At 38.5% G+C, this 19,913-nt stretch overlaps 1 protein-coding gene across 1 annotated transcript in view; it reads left to right on the top strand.

Annotated features, from left to right (window-relative positions):
- sm (heterogeneous nuclear ribonucleoprotein L) overlaps window positions 1-19,913 on the top strand; it is a 455,512-nt gene that overhangs the window by 385,439 nt on the left and 50,160 nt on the right. Inside the window, exon 6 of the mRNA XM_074109858.1 lies at window positions 4,681-4,732. Coding sequence (XP_073965959.1) covers window positions 4,681-4,732 — 52 coding nt within the window. The remainder of the gene's footprint in view (window positions 1-4,680; window positions 4,733-19,913) is intronic.

Here is a 19,913-nt window from a genome sequence, read left to right as displayed (position 1 = left end):
AGCTCTGTGAACACATTTTTTACAGAACCCTACAATGCGCATGGCCAGACACTCATTTGTGATTTCATAGATCTCTAAAAAAAGTTTTTATTACGCGTAAATGATCCCAATAGTTCTATGATATCTTCTTCAATATCCATAAATATTTTGTCGATTTCTTCGACTAGACTAGACGATTACAGTCCCATCTCTACCTAAAATCAAACTGGGAAACGTCTGTAACATATATTATGTCATGTCGACGGGCAATGCGTTCATTGATTTAAATGCGGGTTTTGTGATAAACATATTGATGGAGAACTTTTTATGCATGTCTCGAATGGCAAGATTTATTCGTATGTATATTTTAACTAAATCCGTTGCCGGAACTCCGTAGGCTTCCCTTCTCGTAATGACTTATGTAGAACAATGGTAGTTCAGTTTTCTATTTGTGACCTAATTTTGGTATTGATTCAGTTACTCCAGAAATATACACTGTATCAGGTGTTTTATGTATAGTAAAGGTAAAGACTTACCCACAGCATTTCTATAACATATTATAGATAGTTCTCGTGTGACGGCGGAATAACTTTGACATAAAGTCGTTATAGTAATTGTCGTCAAGTAATTTAGGCGCTATAATTTCTTTCCCCAATTTAGGAACTGAACCCCCTTAGTACTTTGTCATTGTCGCTAATTTAAACCATTTCAAGTTGTCTGCGTTTACTTTGTAGTTACGATAGTAAAGTTCGTAACAACGTTTTAAGATATATGTACGGTCAAAAGCATAAATATATATATACCTTACCAAGACGTCAAAAGTATCTATACACTTTTATGCCACTAAACATAAGATCGATGTATACATAATTTTGACGCTATGGCTGTATATATATTTTTGCATTCGACTGTACTACGCAATTAGCTTGTTTCTGGCATACGAATCCGTTAAGTTACACGCCGCAGTGAACACGTAAAATGCCTGGCCGGGATGCGCTTTTCATCTGTTTGTCATAGGTTTGGCAAGAGTGCAGCACAACTGGCGCCGTCGTAAGAACCGTCTACGTTCTGCTGGCTTAATGATAGGACTAATTTTCTTATCATCTCGGTATACGTACAGTCTGCAACAAAGATATGAATACAACCAAAGTGCAAAAAATATGTATACACGACCTTAATGTTCGGGCAATAAAGTCCTGTGGGTATACATATTTTTGGGAATTTGGCTGTATTCATTTGTTGCTGACTGTACGTCTCAGTGCAGGACACTGGCCTCCTCTCAGGATCAAAAGGCTTATGCTGTAGTTCCCACGCGGGCCCAATGCGGATAGGAACTTCACACAAAGAATAAAAAAAAATGTAAACGTTTATTCTGCAAATAGGTCGCAAAACGGTCTTTGACATATCACTTTTTTAAACTATCGGCTTGAGTTTCTTCGCAGGTGTGTGCATCGCGATATTTTCCTTCACCTTAAAGGACCCCGGACCTAAATTTGAAAGACTTTGAAATCTATAACATATTTAAATCTCAGAATATTTAACTGTAACCACATTTTTCATACTTTAGGTCCTCTCTTCCTTCCTTCGTTGAACAGAGACATGATTATATTAGTAAATATTTGTCACATAATAGAGAGCTGTGAAAACAGGTCGTTATTCAACTAAAAATTTCCAAAGGGAATCGAAGTATAAATATTCCGCGTGATCTTGCGTCCCGGCGCAAAACGTGATCGCTGCGAAAGCTTTCAACTTTCAACGAATTATCCCGCGCCGGACGTTGTCCGACGTTAATCGATTCGTTTCAAAATGACGACGTTTAAAGAGGTTCTATATCGGTTTTTACCGTCTGACGGCACGTTAATAGGTTTCCAATAAAACTGCCTCATCTGATTGGGATTGGATTGGTATCGGCGTTTCGGGGTGAACTGCGAAATTGTGGTTTTTAATTAAACTTGGGGATAATTTCGTTCATTATATTAAATATTTAATAAAATTGAGGTATCTGTTTACCGACAGCTGATACCTATAAAGTATACAATACCATTGGTTCTTAACTTGTTACAAATGCGGTCCGTTAATTGTTTTTTAAAAACAGTACCTAATTTTAAACGAACATTATCTGTATAAAACAGATAACACACTCGAAGCGCATTACTCGCCCAGCCAGCCGGCCACACGTTTCACAACAAATGCATACATCGGCCTTAATGTTAAGTGCATAGAGTCGCGTATACATATTTTTGCAACTTTGGCCGTGTCGATATCTTTGCCCTCGACTGTACCATGAAACTCAGTTCACGCGGTGACAAGCGACGCCCGTCGTACAGTTTGCGATAGTTAAGCGATAGTCGCTATTCCGAGACGTTATCATAATGTTTATCAACTCTTGGCGAATATACTGTAGTATTGCAGCCAGAGTTGTGGATAACGCTCATTTCGAGGCTTATAGACTCAAACCCTTAAGACTCCACTATATTTGAGAATGAAATTGGATTATTTTAAAATTCAATTCAATTAAATTCAATCAATTAAAATTCAATCGCAAAGGGCACTTTTACACGTCATTTTTTTAAACTACCAGCGCTTTTGGAAAGACCATCATTGCCAAGAAGAATGCGCCGCAAGAAACTGGGCAGAAAGTCATTTTTTCAACATAAAATAATTACAAATAAAATACTTAAAAACTACAGTAAGTATACAATTAAATAAATGCTTCGAAATGAGCATCTTTTACAACACTAATTGCAGCGTCTAAAGTAGGTTTAAAAGCATGAAGTATTAACTGTGTTCTGGTTCTGTAAAATGTTGTGTTGTGTTCTGGTTCTGGCGTGGAGATTAAAATAGTCGAATTTACTCACGCAGAAGGTATTCCCTTGGAGCCCTCTGGGCTGGCAACGCATTTGTAATCCTCACTTACTATGGGTAGTTGTTCTCTTGTTCTTGTTACCTTCCAGTGAACCATTTACATGTTTGCCACTTTATTTCATAAAAATAATGAGCGTTTTGCAAGCCGTGGTGGCCTAGTGGTTTGACCTATCGCCTCTCAAACAGAGGGTCGTGGGTTCAAACCCCGGCTCGCACCTCTGAGTTTTTCCAAATTCATGTGCGGAATTACATTTGACATTTACCACGAGCTTTGCGGTGAAGGAAAACATCGTGAGGAAACCTGCACAAACCTGCGCAGCACTTCAATGGTGCGTGTGAAGTTCCCAATCCGCACTGGGCCCGCGTGGGAACTATAGCCCAAGCCCTCTTCTTCTGAGAGGAGGCCTGTGCCCAGCAGTGGGACGTATATAGGCTGGGATGATGATGATGATGAATGAGCGTTTTTGGTATAAATACACGAGTTGAACAGCCTTGGTGGAATAGTTGTTTGCTTCTTGACACTTCTTAAGAAGAGGGTCGTTGGGTCGAGCCCATGTTCGCACCTCTGAACTTTTAACCCCCGACGCAAAACGAGGGGTGTTATAAGTTTGACCCCTATGTGTGTCTGTCTGTGGCACCGTAGCTCTTAAACGGGCGGACCGATTTGAATGCGATTTTTTTTATTTGAAATCAGGTTTTCCAGCGATGGTTCTTAGACATGTTTCATCAAAATCGGTTTAGCCGTTTTTGAGATATTGAACTTTGAAGTGACAAAGTCGGGAGTTTTCCAACTTTTCGTTGGTTAGGTTATTCGGGATTTAAGTGCGAAATTACATTTTGAAATTTACCACAAGATTTACAGTTACACTTCGTGAGAGGAAACATGCACACACCTGCGAAGGAATTTAATGGTGTGTGTGAAGATCCCGATCTGCACCGGGTCCACGTGTGAACTACGGCTCAGAGCTCTTCTCGGAATTCCCTGCAGTGTTGAGCCGAGATGACACGATTTAGACACTGAAAAAGCGAATATTGGTACACGGATTTCATCGCGTATAAGTTTAATACACGCTACTCTACTAAACGTGCCCTGAGAGTACTAGCGGGGTATAAAACTTTTCTATATTCACTCTCAGCGGAGTTTCTCCGCTGAAATACCTAGTTAAGGCTTGAACTTTTGCACGTTTTGAATAGGATTGGCGAGTTTTTGAAATATTTGTTATCGTCTTTTGAATGCCTATTAGTAGGTAGGTCATGGTGTTAGTTGGTAACTTATAGAGATAAGGGATGGCTCTATAATTGACTCTACAAATAACCAAACCTAAGCAACAAAAAGTTGGAAAACCCCTGACTTTGTCACTTTAAAGTTCAATATCTCAAAAACGGCTGAACCGATTTTGATGAAACATGTCTAAGAACCATCGCTAGAAAACCTGATTTCAAATTTTAAAAAAATCGCATTCAAATCGGTCCACCCGTTTAAGAGCTACGGTGCCACAGACAGACAGACATACACACACAGCGGTCAAACTTATAAACACCCCTCATTTTGCGTGGGGGGTTAAAAAATGAAAAAATATTTATTTAACGATAAGTGTCCTTAAAATTAATCAGTTTTTTCCTAAACTAATAGTGGTGGTTAGTTATGGTTTATATGTGACATATGTACTAAGGTTTATAATGTACAAGCGGCGCGCCCCGGCTTCGCGCGGGTGTAATTTTTGGGAAATGAAGTGCCGATCTTTTTTTGAAAATTATAAAAGCCGGGGCGGATCGCTAGTTGATAATAAATATGTTGATAATAATAGTAATGAATTTTTCCTTTTTTTGTTTCAGCCCGAAAGATTGAACGTGTTCAAGAATGACCAAGACAGCTGGGATTACACACGTAAGTGTTTCTTTTATTCAAAATATATTCTTGTTTCTTTAAAGCACTTATTGTACTTAACTATAAAAAAAAAATATATATCTTAGCAAGTACAATATTTGCTTGGTGCCCTTTTTCTTTGTGTGTGCGAAAAAATTTGCAAGGCTGTTTGAAATATACAAAAATAGTGTTATGATATAAAATACATTATGAAAGTAGAATAAAGTATGTAATTCTCGTCATTGATTTTTTTTCGCACAAGTGAATTTTTAAATAATGTTTGTGCCTCTAGTGTGCATGTGGATTTAGTTAACTAATGTTTACATACATTTACATTGGCATTTGTTTTACATATAACTTAATTGAGCTTGTGTTAGCAACGGTTTAACATACATAACTACATGTAAATACATACATAAATTAAATTTTACAGCCTAATTTCTTATGTTACTTAGACCAATGTTAAATGGAAGCTCAATAGTTACACGTATTTTACTTGACATTTTGACACAATTTGACGTAACATTAGCATATTGTATTAAAAATAATATAATGTTTGATACAACCAATTCTCCGGCTTAACGCACTTAGTTGAAAAACTATGACAGATAATATGATATTTGAAACCGTTAATTATTACCTTTTTCTTAGACAACACTAACTAGATACCTATTTAAGTTTAACCCCAAGTGATGGAAAATGATTTGCCGTCGTATTTTGTCTGAATACTTCATAATTATCTTGCTGTCTCAATTAGCTTAGCTTAGGGGTTGTGATCCTAGATCGGGCTCGTACCTGGTTCAACGAATATCGTTGGCAATACAGCGCGGTAATGCGGCGGGTATTTTCGGTACTTTTGGACCGGATGCGGGTCGGGTGGGGTTTTGACATTCGCAATAAAGGAAAGCGTTTTTAATGGAGCCAGTTGTGTGTAGGTGTGTGTGTCTTTTCTTGTTTATAGTTTAAGTTACTTGACGAAACTTGTTGTGGATTGGTAGTACCTTTTTGTAATTTGTTTATTCCTTTATTTTTTGATTAAAATTAAATATATTAGCTTACTGAACTTAAGTTAATTGAGACAGCGAGATAAGTACTTATCCAATAAATACGATGGAAAAACATTATTCACTAGATGCGTATTCGTGTGCGTGTTTTTGTATTAATGTGATTTTTTTTCTTGGTACGAGTTCGTTGAAACGTGAGAAACTTTGTTGAAACGCTAAAATAAGCTGAAGACAACTCTCGTCGTGAGTGCCTTGTGAATGCATATGAAATAATAAATTTCCACGTTTAATATAAAGTTAGTATCGGTGGCAATTTAAAGCGTAGACGTCCGGACAAAAAGCTTCCGCCGTAGACGAGTTTTTTTTAACTTCACAAAGGCGCCTAAAGCATTTGCGAGCACTTGAAATGTTTCCATTCCTTTCGGAATTTAATATATTATTGTTACTTATGAATTTTTAGAGTGGCTCGTTTGTATGGGACTGGGAAGCGGCGCGGCGTTGTGTTTTGTCGGTTTTTTTTTTCTGCTTATGATTCTCGACAAAGCTTTGTTGGAACGCTCTGCGCGCGTTTAAAAAATACTACCGCCATTTTTATAACGGGTCGCGTTTTATTAAACAGTTTTTAAATAAATGTTGGCTATTAGGTAACCATTTTAAGTATAATGTCGTGATTAATAGTCTTTTTTTTTGGCGGTAGCAAAAAAGTGTATTTCATAATTAAAATATGTTCTCGAATAGTTGAACGAGCGAAGCATGTTAGAGCGTACCTATTGATGTGTAATAATGTAAAGCCGAGTTTACACTTGCAAGAAAAATCGTGCAAATTGAATTACATTGTGAGTCTAAACTCGGCTTAAGACTAACTTGATTCTTCCCTAAACGCAGACTAAACTGAAATAGGTCAATTACGGGCCTGTTTCATGTCAACATCATCACCATCATCCCAGCTTATTTACGTCCCACGGCTGGGCACAGGTCTCTTCCAAGAATGAGAGGGCTTTGGCCGTAGTTCCTACACGGGCCCAGTGCAGATTAGGAACGTCACACACACCATTACTAAGTATTAGCTTGTTAGTATTATGAAAAAAAAACTTGGATTTAAGAAAAATCTTATGCATTGAAACTCTTCGGGGGTTTACAAATAACAGCATCACGGCCGACAAAACACTCAATTCATAACAGTCACGTGCCTTTAATCTCGATTTTTTTACGTCTCCGCTTCTGGAGTAGGGTTACCATCCTTTCGGATTTGTCCGGACTTTCGGCGTTCCCTCTTGCTTGACTTTGTCCTAGTTCTCGACGGTTTCCTTAAGGCTGTTTAATTATGAGACTTAAGTACTTTAACCTGGAAATGACATCTGCTCCTCGCTCCTATTTATTACATATACAATACAGGGTGGAAAAAAATTATGGGCGCTTGAAAAATGCTTTAATTCATTTAGTTAGCTCATTTTACTTAAAGGAAACATTATTTTATTATTAAAAACAAACAGAACCGATGAAAGATTTTCTAAATATCTCCCTCTCTCTTAAAATTGGCTAGTAGGTAGTTATGACATTACTATTATTGTAATATTGTTAACCATAATATGAGTTATTGACATATTTATGTATGTCCATCTGAATATAATTGTAAGCTCGCAACGTATAGTTGTTGATACCTACATTGTACCAAATATCGACTTTACGCTCCTTGCAGTGTATGTATGCAATAAATATTTTTATGTCCTTACCTTAAACTATTTCCATAATGTTAAGATTGTTGAGAAATAACTTTAAGCTGGACAACATAACAAAAATTCCGTCCGCCAAAAAATGCCTTTTGTATCAAAAAAAAACTCAGGACCTTTTCGAATTAAAAAATTGGTAACCTTAGTCCGGAGGAAGTCGTGCCCGCCGCGGAAATTGCGAATCTCGAACTCACCTCCCGGCAGACTGTCTTTGGCTTAATGGAAGCCTGGGTACTTTAGTAATGAGATCTGACGGACACTAAGGATGTGCTGGCGAATTCAGACGTGGCTTTTTTACAAGCTCTCTTTCACTTCGATTGTTTGCTTCGGAGCCAAAGTTAAAGTCAAATTATCTTTATTCAATTTAGGCTGAAGCACTTTGTCAAAGAAAATCTACCACACCGGTTAGATAAAATGTTATTTGACCTGATTTAAAAAAAAAAATAATGATCCAAGTGGTTTTGGCCAACTTCGGCTCCTGATTCGATTGACGCTCGTGCGCTCCAGGGTGGCTTACTTAGCCCATCTTTGCTGCGAACGAACGTCCGTATTGACGGCTTGCAAGTACATCGTCCACGTAGTCATAATCAGTGGCAGCAGATGGGAGCTACGCTCGTCACGTTTAGCATCGAGGTCGGCTTTACGCTGTTCCTCGAACTCGCGAACCTTCCCCTGCACAATCCTGCGCCATTTAAGCCGCTGTGTTGCTAAATCTTCTCATCGAGATAGCTCGACAGGATTAAAGTGTATAAAGTAAAATTGTCGTCTATGAAATTAAAACAAAAAATCCCTATGAAAACTATTACCGAACCATTAAAACGCCTTCAGGAGCCGCTGCTGCAATCTGAAAAAAAAAACCGCTAAGTGCCAAACGTTGATGCACTTTGCATAAATTTGCACTTTTTCACGGTGGACAGGGAATATAAATCAGTTATTGCCGACCATTTCTGATTGGTCCCTCCCTTACTTAAATTGGACACTGTTTCATTCTAAATCTCGAAGGCAGACAGAGATGTGGTGGCTCAGAGATAGCTGGTCAGTAATGCATTCTACAGTACGTAATAATTCATCTGAATTCCCAATGCATTGAGTCTTTTCGTAGAGAATTGGGTTACTACTAGACGAATCTAGTTATCCAACAGTGCCTGTTGCGATGTGCATTTGCATTCGGCAAATGAATATTCCATTACCATGAATGGATTTATTCCTTTGATTGGACGAGCTGTTTACATTCTTCTGTGCGAGCGAATCAGGGGATTGAAAAATTCTATGCGGATGCGGTTTACAAATTCTTTGAACGTACCTAACTAAATCAGAATTTTTGATGTTGTGCAGTAACGATTTGAAAAAATACAGTTAAAATTGGTATAATTCGTGACAGAAGATCAGTCATCAAAGTCTGAAGTTACTCATTACTCGATGCTGTTGTTAACCGTCGTTAAGTGTGTTAATGATCTCATTTTCGGCTACGGCATCTACTTTTGCATTCTGATTATTTGGTGCTTTGATGTGATAACATGCACTAATGTGGAAATGTAGCCAATTTTTTTTTGTGTATTCTTAAGAAGTATGGTAAACTCATATAGTGAATATGGTATGGTGTACTGTATTGTTTAACCTTGAACGCGCCTCTTGCCTTCATTTTGCCATTAATTCTTCTAAACGTATTATATTGTTCTACATATAAAAATAATTTACTTGAGTTGAAATCCAACAAGTTAACTTTTAAGTAGCTACAAAGCTCGCGAACGCAAACAGCAATACTTTCCTGTACCTTTTTGCTCGGCGTTGTAAAACAAAGTTTTTTGTCGCTTCATCACCTCAATAAATAAAGGCATTCCATATCTTGGCGAAGTTTTGATTTACCTGTCTACGGTTGCCGAACATGGCCGGGGTCCAAGGAGCGTTGGCGCCAACACTGATCTTCAGACCCGTATGTTGTTAAATAGAATGTATGACAAGGGTTCCTTTGTTGGTAGAACCACATGTATCTCAGATTTACTGCATGTGTACAAAATGACTATAATCCACCGGTATCGGTTTCCGCCCCGCAGGCGTCGATTGATTGTTCTCACCAAGTATACTAAGCCGGGGGAGAATGCGAACTTTATTGCGGTCATGTAGTAGAAATAGCATGTATTTAGCATGCCGTTCTCATTCAATGTCACACTCATATTGTTAGGCGATTGGTTATACTGTGACACCGTGAAGTTTTACGTTTCATTGCCTTCCATGTCCATAAAATAAATAAATATAGTGGGACACTTGACATCAATAGCTTCGGTTGGCAGTCCAACGTGAATCCGCGGCTTCCGTCCATCTCGTTGGTGGACGTCCTACTCTGCGCTTGCCGATCCGCGGTCTCCACTCGAGAACTTTTCGGCCCCAACGGCCATCTGTTCTCCGTGCTATATGGCCTGCCCATTGCCAGATTGCCACTCATCTTGTTCCATTTCACAGAAACGAATGGTTGGTGATTCTGAGTGTGTAAAATAAAACGACCTGCTCCCATCGTATATATTTGGCTGTGGTATACAAAACGTCCTAGCTCCTAGAAATATCTAAATAGCTTTACAATGCCATCGGGCTCACTTATTTCTAAATCCACCCACACCGATATATCTGTTAGCGAATACTGGATCCATTTCGTGTCTCTATCGTTATGTTTGGTTATTTTATTACTCTGCGTTCAATAAATTCAGTGCAGTCGTTTGTAGATATTTATGTATTATACGAATTGGCTAGCATTTTATTCGGATATCGTTTCGACGAAGTTGGCGCCCATAATGGGTCTCTATTTGGCTTATTTGTTTTGAGCTAAATTATGGATCCAAGTTTAAATTACTCTGTATAAATATGTATGATTAGAAGAGTATGATTAGGTATAGATTACTCATATGAGATAATTATTATTGTCATTGTTTTGAAAGCATTCACACTTCATCACTTGTGTAAAATTTGCAGCGAATATGATTCAAGATGAAGTTACCTCTTTGACGCTTTAACCTTTCAATATCGATCAATGTACATATTTGTCAATATAATTAAATATTCCTGAAAAATATTAACATTGGTGTTCAGTCTAAGCAAGCCAATCATCTGTTGAAATAAGATACAGTGTATATGTGTTATTGAATTACATGCTCACGATTTCATTAGAAGCTTAAGTGCATTTGCGCCCACAAGAGCATGCCCTGGTGTCAAATGAAAACTTTAGGTACTTAAAATTCATAACGCGTCCAGGTAGATATAATTTGGCAACATTAGACAACGGAAGTCTAAAGCTTAAAGCTCCTTCGAGATTCACGAGGGGCCGTTGAGAGAGCTTTCTGGAATTATTCCAAAGACAACGGGTACTTGAAAGCTCGAAGCTTCCACTTGTAAGTCGGCAATGTAAGTATTATCGCCCTCGTAACCTATTAGCTGTTATTGTTATTAAGTTTTCAACTCTAGTTCAAAGGATATATACATTATGTACGCGCGTATGTAGGAGTTTGGCAAGTGCCTAGTGTGTATGTGTGTGTTTTCTATAGTATCCACTAATGAGGAAAACCCGAGAAAGATATCAAAAAACAGCTAAATAAAAGTATCTTCCGTTCCGTGAATCCGTGCCGTGCCCCTTTTTAGAATAAGACGGACGCATCTGTCATAAAAGGCGACTAAGGCACCTGAGGCCTTATAAAATAAATATTATATATGAAATCACGATCGCTTTCGCCACTTCTTTCTGTCACATGGTGTAGGATGAGGATAGAAAGAGATGACGTATGCGATCGCGACGTCAGCGCATTAGACAATACGGCCTCTAATGCGTGCTTTAACTGGATGCGTGTATCTATTTCTAACTACGAACACTGGACTCCAGCACTGGGCTGTGCAAGGAAACCACTACACTATTTTCTCAAGAAAGTCGTCGTGAAGGTTTACTGATCTTCATCTTTTTGATCTTTATTTCTTTCACGACCACTCAGTAATGAGTGTAATGATATCTAGAAGAATTGTCTACTTCAACCTCGATGTTGACGGTATCATAGAAAGTATGAATAGAGCTCTTCTAAATTTAAATGAATGATGAAAAAAAATATGACTATTGACGGCGTTTACAGGTTGTAGGATCTTGAGCATTGTCTATCCCGATCCTTGCCATCATCTTACTTCTAAATTTTTCCGCTGAGCAGCATCAATGCTTGCATTGTTTTGTCCCGGTGTGAAGGTAAAGCACCTGGTGAAGATAGAGTAAACATCTTAGCCCTAGTGGAGTGCAAGGCATCTGCAACCCCTCTGGTACCAGTGACTCTTTAGTGGTGAAAACATATCATCAGCGACGTATAATCCCTTGTCGCATGAAAATGTCTAAACACTATAAAATTTTAATTCTAAAATCCTACTAATATTATAAATGTGAAAGTTTGTGAAGATGTTTGGAGGTTTGTATGTTTGTATGTTTGGATATTTTGATGTTTGGTACTGAATCACGCAATAACGGCTGAACGGATTTACATGAAACTTGGCGTACAGATAAACAAAGATCTGCATTGAGACATGGGATACTTGATATCCCGGTAATGCGTTTCCGTGGGATAATATTTAAAGTTTAAACAAGAATAGAGGGCGCTGTCCAAGAACTGTGACGTAGCGTACCTCGGCTCTCAAGATGACGTGTTAACTTCGTTTCCAATCAATAGACGGTGTTGTACAGTGCAAGCGAACGTTGTCGTTTGAAATTGTTACCGTAACCTTTTCAGGCAAAACTCTAAGACATTTGTTTATTGCGTTGCCATGGTAACAAGAATCGTGTAAGTAAACTGTTCTCGTTGTATATTTCAAAAATTGCACGGGCATAGGTAATATACAACAGTTCAGTTAAGACGGCATTAAGCTAATTCTAATGCGGGCGAAGCCGCGGGTTAACGCTAGTTTTAAAATAATTTATAAAAGACTTACCTTACCCCCAGTACTCGCTTTAGACACTTTGGGTGGCAATCTCCATACAATGAAGAGGTCAGACGGCAAACCTGCGATGTGCAATTTCCTCAGTGGGGGGGAGGTTTCCGTCCATTAGAGGGGAGGTTTTTTTAATGAAAGTAGGTTACCATTTTTGACAGGATTGATGGGACGGTGAAAGACGATAAGTGACGTTCGTATACTAGTGTGAAAAGATATTTTGCAATAGTAAAACAAACTTGAAGCGATGTTTACTTTGTGTTCTGTTTGAGCTAAAACAGGTTAAAATCAACCTTGGTCGTCTACGGCTTGGTAGTTTACTAATTTTTTAATGAATAGCAATAAGCCGATTGCCGATTGATATTAATAAAACCATTTTTGTCCAAAGAATGTTATTAAGAATTATATTTATTACTATTTTCGAATTACCAATAAAACTCCGTGGCCCTTATTTTCTTTTGAGTAGGTAGTACAGCTGATTTTGAATCATACATTTATGAAAGTCTTTTTTTTGTCTACCTTACATTTCAGTCCGTGGATTAGGTTTGTCTAGGTTCAACTTTTTTTTTGTATCTTTGACGCCATAGATGTTTCAGGACAAGATCTGGTATTGTTAACCTTCTTTATTTATCTTTAAACTAGTAGTTATTATGTATTCTTGCGTGTGTTGCTCAGCCACCATGTGTTTGTATTTGTATATCGAACTTTCATTTTACAATAGTGTAAATTGATAAACAGAAACATGACGGATTCAAAAGGCCAATATCCAATTGCGTATGTGACAATCAGATCGCTCTCCCCGTAGCGCAGCGACTGGAAACAACGCTTGCACAAAGCGAGCATTAACTGTAGAAAATATGACAATGTCTTGCTTCCGTATCGCAATCGGGGGAGCGGAAATGCCGATACTTGCCGATACGTTGTTCGCCGAGGCCTACGGAGATCGCTGCCTTTTATTAGAGAACGCGCGTTTTTTTGAGCGGCATTTTAAGAGACAGCCACGTTTCTTTTCTTGTCCCGTTGAAGTAGACTGCTGTGCAAAAGCTTCCTTATCTTTTGTCTATTTGTTACTGGTGAGGGTATGCTTTTTTTATTTTATTTTTTTATTCGACTGGATGGCAAACGAGCAAGTGGGTCTCCTGATGGTAAGAGATCACCACCGCCCATAGACACCTGCAACACCAGGGGCCAACCTAGAGGCCTAAGATGGGATACCTCAAGTGCCAGTAATTTCACCGGCTGTCTTACTCTCCACGTCGAAACACAACAAGCAAGCACTGCTGCAAGCACTGCTGCTTCACGGCAGGATTAGCGAGCAAGATGGTGGTAGCAATCCGGGCGGACCTTGCACAAAGTCCTACCACCTGCATGCTGCTTCCACTACTTTTGATATGCGTTCGAGCTATCTCTACATCCCTTTTCGGCGTACCTTTGCTTCGGTATGACCCTATCTCTTCTCAGTCGGACACTTGGCCGAGTGGTCCTGGTTATCATGAGGGATGCCTGTCACTGTGGTCGCTGCCTTCGCGATCGCTCTCCGTCCGTCTCTGTTGGCCGCTTGACGAGCACATTCTTGTAACGGAACGTTTGGCGGCATCTGTCGGGATTAAAATTCACTTCGTTGAAAGCATCAATGTCATGTAGTCTTTACTGTAGCTTAAACAGCGAGTGACATTGACAGTGACATTTGTTTCGAATTTGAGTTTGACAGCTTGATGACAGATTTGATGGTGCCCGACCATCGGGTTGGTGATCAATCACGTGGTCTCTTGCCTTCAACTCTTACTCTTATGGGTGACCCTATGGGGCCCAATAATTGTATGGATAAAATTTTGCATCAAAGACTGGAAAATTTCTATAAATAAAGTTTTTAAGTGTTTCTCTTGGCATTATCATTGTAAGCGTCAAGCGCGTGGGCTCTTCTCTCTGTGCCAGATATCACGCCCGGGGCGAACATAGAACGGCGGGTCTCGTTGCCTCTACCCAATAGAATGTTCAACGGGAAAAAAGGAATTGTAAACACGGCTCTGAAATGGCTCGGAGTAAATTATGACAAGTAAATTTTCCATCTCGGTTTGGAAGACAATTGTTGAATGCGAGAAAACTAACAAAAAGAGTAAAAAAGTTCACGTTTTGCCACAAGCTGATGATGAGCAAGCTTTACATTTTATAACGAAAACTATAGTGTTTAAGGATTCACGGTTAAGTTGCTGCGACCTTCATTCGTGGTCGCCATATTGATTCGAGAAACATCTCTCCCAAAAAACACTTACCTATCTCGGTATTAATATGACCAAAACATTATAGTGAAATGCTTAGGACAAAACTAGGTGCTATTGATTTTAGTTCCAGGTAAAATTGAGCCAAAATGGAACGTTTTTCACATTGAATGACCAATGCCTTACCAATGCTATCTAAGAATTTGAGTATACTTACCTAAAATAATATTTATCGCGATGTGACTTCATTCATGCAACCCCTTCCTAAATTATTAAATTAACAAATGACATTCGTTATCATAATTTACTAAGTCCCTAAATATACGAAATCCAAACATAGAGACAGTTGTGAAGTATTAGCATTTCATTCACATCACGAAAGCACATGAGCATAAACGACAAAGATATGGAAAAACTAGAAACGATAGGTGTTTTGTTATATTATTTAAACATGCTTGCATACCCACTATTACCCACCCACAGATTTGTCCTTGTAGCAAAACTTTCTACCCCGTGAGAATTAAAAAAAACCGTATTTGTTAATTGTCTACATTGTCTACATTGTAAATAAGAAAGAAGGGAAGAAAACCATTTATTTGCAACTACTTTTAAAAGAAAAGAAAAAAATGGGGAATAATGATCGTAAAACGATCCCAATTCAGGATAAGACTGGTCTTGCTGCCGACATTGCTCTTCCGGCACCATAAATGGAACCTGTATGTGAAATACGAACATCCTCTGCATGTTAGGTCCATTGTTGTATATATTGCGACGCTATTTTCGTCTGAAATATCTGCTCAGAAATCAGGTGCACATGATATCAGTCTTTGATTCCTTACAATACTCGAGACCATGTGGTTGTAGATAGATGCGACGTCTTACGCCATACCTGAATTCAATACCAGCTTCATTGTTCAGTATATCCTACGCTAGGCTGCGCCACGCTTTTGTCATTTAAACCGAGCTCTAAGCATTCCATTTCACACGTGTGGCACTGAGTTAGTACAGAGCGACCTGTATATTCTGTAGGTGACGATATTAGGAGGTGAATGAAAATGGGTATTTTCTGTTTTGATTTTACTTCACCTCTTTTGCAAGCTTTTTTAATTGTAATAGGATTATTGTGTTTCATCGCAATCACGCGTGAATGGAGATGAGTACGCTAGCTGACTAAATGCTCATTCACACTTGATTTTAAGGCGTTCAGAAAAAATGCAGACGCAGGCAGTGTATTTCACTCCTCAGCTGTCCGGATAATTTGGGACGAGCGGAAACGACTTGTGCGTATTACACAAAAATATTCCGTCTACCTATTAAAGGTCTACTAGTAATGGTCTACGTTGTGTAAAGAAGGCTACACTAAGGAAAGAGCTGGTAGGATAAAGTCGTGCGGTTCCGATGCACACTGTTTTCGGATAACTCTGTAGGTAAAAGGTTTTTGACTCTGTATTTGGGGTATTTTTCTGAAATGTATTTTATAATCAACACGCGTTTATATAAAGAGTTTTGTGTGCACCTTTCATCCAATTAATTCAATCAAGCGTCAAATTGCAGATTGCCATGAAATCCATTATCTTTGCCACTCTGCAAGTACTTACTCTTTTATTTATCTTTAATCGTATTTTTACTTATATTTTTTCCATTAGTTGCGAATGCTCCGATTATCATCGTAATCCCCCGACAAAAAAGGCTTTCATTTTCCTCAGACCTTGTTTACCTTTAGCAAAAAGCCATCTAGGTCCCCAGCAGGGCGACCTATTAACTTCCATTACGCGGTTTGAAAGGCTCCTTTGAAATCTGTACTACTTCCAGGCAGGTGTGCAGCTTGTCGGTTACATTACGTGTGCGCGGAGCGAAACGAAAAAACGTTGTACGTCACGCGACTCGTCGGGTCGCTGAAATATTCATAAATAAACCCTGCCATCAAAGAAAAGAAGCAAAACCACACTCTATTCCAACACAACTGACAGCCAAATTCCTTTACCCCGCAACTTGCAACTCGCACTGGAATTGCTGTCGAAGTAACTTTGACTTTATTAGCTCTGCTTCCAGCTGTTTCTCTTTTGATGTAGTCTACTCTGTGTCCTTTCCAACCGTACGTCGTCGGGCTGCTCATCCGATTACAAATTAAATGAATCGTAATGAAGTGCTACTACCCTGGTAGCGCTGAAATGCTTCCGGATGGATCGCTGATTACTGCCGTCCGAACGCTAAATCTCTAATGTGGACCTCCTTTTTTTACTGGACTAATATTTACCTTTTGAATGTTTCAATTAAACTGAATGAGCTCAAAATAAGTTGAAATTCGTGAGCTTTTAGTGGCACCCAAAATGGGGTTCTTGAATCATTGAATTAGTTTTTGATTAGAGAGAATACTATATACATAAATTAGTTAAAATTTATTTTCAGATCAATTCTTATAATCGATATTGAAATTTTGAGTCTTTCGAAATCTTTTGGGTTTGAATCGTATCGATGCCTGAGGTTTTTATTTTGTTTTACAGAACTGTAATATTAGCGTCTATATTCCAAACTCTATCATGAAATAAATATAAATTTATCAGTAAGAAGCTCCATGTATGTTCACTGACTTGGATATAACGGAATAAGAAATACCGACACACCCCAGAAAACTTGTCTTATGCTAATACATACTAGTAAGTAGTCTTGTTTATCTGCTTTATGACTGTAGTGGAAACAAGAAACGCTATTTTCTTGATTACACCTAAACTTTTAGGCTGGCTTACATTCGTGGTCGGAGTGTACGACACGTGCCGTGTTACAACATTGGCTAATACAAATAGAACGTTTTACTATGTACGTTGGGACTTGTTCACTCCGCTACACATGGGATTTTTTCGTAGACGAACTCGGAATATTTTTGTGGCGTTTAGGTGTAAGTAAACTGAATGAGAGGCTGTAAAGTACAAGAAATATGTAAGAATCGTATGTTTATTAGTTTTGATTCGTGCTTGAAAATATTTTTAATATGATATTAACCTCGATCCTGAGTTAGAGAGGTCTTTGTCCAGCAGTGGATTAAAAACAGGCTAGTAAAAAAAACTCAATCCTTATATAAAAATTTACTGATAAAGGTATAATGGTAATTTTCCACCGGCGAAGCGAGACGAGACGAGGCGAGACGAGAATTGAATTTTGTTTGCATTCTCGCGCGCCAGCCGCAAGCCGCCGGCGCCGCGGGTCGCCGCGGGTCGCCGCGAGCGCCGCCATACAAATTTCGATTCTGTGTGCTTAGTATATTTTCCCGTTCACAAAATACGTCTCGATCGCGTTTGCGTTAAAATCTCAATTTGTATAGAAACACGGACAGCGCCTCTAGCGGAAAGTTTGCACAACAACTTTTGTGAGTGTAGGTTTGCTACGTAAACTATTTCGTTCGCGTATCGTAACGAAAACGGGTGACGACGCCGCACCGTGGACATGTATCGACGATCGAACGCTCGATTTACGTCTTCGAATAGTAAACGAATGTTTTGTGAAAGAAAACGCCACACTAGAGGCACTCGTCTCGCCTCGCCGGTGGAAAATCACCTTAAGATCGCCTTCGTAAATGTATCTCAAAGTTTGTTAATGTTATTTGTTTCTTTCCTTTTCCGTGCCTTAAAAGCATTGCCGAAAACTTTGTTAAATCACCCGCGGAATTTCTAACCGAAGTTCGGTTGTAAGCCGAAACGTGCCACGTATTTCTATTAAGGTGTTGCTAGTAATAGAAACAGCATTGTAGGCGTACACGCTGAAATTCGGTTGCATATTTCGACAGTGTATCAATATTATCTGACTAACGTAAAATAAGTGAATACGCAAATTTATATTTCCAGGGAGCGACGCCATTTTTAAAATGCTAATCATTCCTCCTGGCTGTGTGTAGCTTGCTGTTAGTATTCATAGTGTTGGCCGGTCCGTAGCGCCGGTATTGAACTCGACTACCCTCAATATTTATTCAATTATATGTAAAAACCCCTTTTCTTTGTTATTCGTGCCGTCTGCCTTGTTTTTCACTCGACCCGGTTTGCATTTTATTGTTACGAAACACTTTAATTGTGTGGTTAGAAATAAACGCTTCTGTGGGGGATAAAGCCACTTTGCATTTGAGGAAATTGCTTGTTATATTTATAATATACAGGTTATTTACGTGTGGTGATTGAAACGGGAGGTGATTTTCCTTTAAGGGAGAAGTATTTTAAGGATTATAACGCACAAATTGGTCGCAATTAGAACCTATGCAAAGTGCACTTAAATTTTTAATTTATTACCAAAAATCATAATTGAGTGTTTGATTACCGCACTGCATTAATGTTATTAAAACTTGGTATATGTTTAATTATCAAAAGTGCCAGTAAGTTAAACGTTGCTCGAATTGAGAACATAATCAACCTACCCGCAAAAATAATCAAACATTCTGCGGTCAGTGCTCATCAAAAAAAAAAACTCTTTGTCCATCGTCTCATTTTACTCTTTTGAGTTACAAAGACAGCATTCCCGCTCTAGTTACTTAAAAAAACATTCTCATACCGAAAGGGGAGATAAAAAGTCGGCTTTATTTGGCGCCCACCTTGGGGCTGGCAACATTGCTCGAAAAAAATGCCTCCATTTATAATGAACAGCGAGCCTCATTAAAAGTTTTAATGAAACAACAACCTTCGGTGACAACGTCATTATTTTTAGGTATTTACTCGTGTTTGGAGGCTTCGACGGTTGTTTTGTGCTTTGAAGTTTGGAGTTTAAACGCAGTTTAGTCTCTTCTGTCGGGCTTTGGAGTTGTAACGTAGCTTATCTTTGTTTATTTGCGTATTTAATACTCTTTTCAATTGTGACGTTTTCACGGCCTGTTTGTACAGTCATGGGCATAAATGAATATCGTCACTACTTTGAAAAAATCTCGTATCTGAAATCAATATGGCAACGAAATTGAACCTTGACATAATGTTCATAAAGTTCACTCAGAAAAATTATCTATTTTGAGGTACGAGTTTTTTTAAGTAGTGACGATATACATAGGTACATGTTACCAAGGCTTCAAAAATATATATAAACCTTTATGCCACTGACTATAAGGTCCATATATACATATACTTATATTTGACGCTGTGGCCGTATAGATATTTTTAACGCGTTCTACGTGTTATAAATTATAAAATTTCAAAACAACATAATGATTTTCCGTATAATTGCGTACCTGTCTTGGAACTTAATACGATTATTGATTAGCTTTCAACACAAAGTATTGTTGAGTACTTATTCATCCAATTAGCTACGAATACCTTTATTAAATTGCTCTCAAGTT

The sequence above is a fragment of the Choristoneura fumiferana genome, chromosome 29 (genome assembly GCF_025370935.1).
Source record: "Choristoneura fumiferana chromosome 29, NRCan_CFum_1, whole genome shotgun sequence".
NCBI classification, from domain to species: domain Eukaryota; kingdom Metazoa; phylum Arthropoda; class Insecta; order Lepidoptera; family Tortricidae; genus Choristoneura; species Choristoneura fumiferana.
The sequence above is the reverse complement of the archived record's forward strand: the minus strand, read 5'-3'. Positions and strand labels throughout refer to the sequence as shown.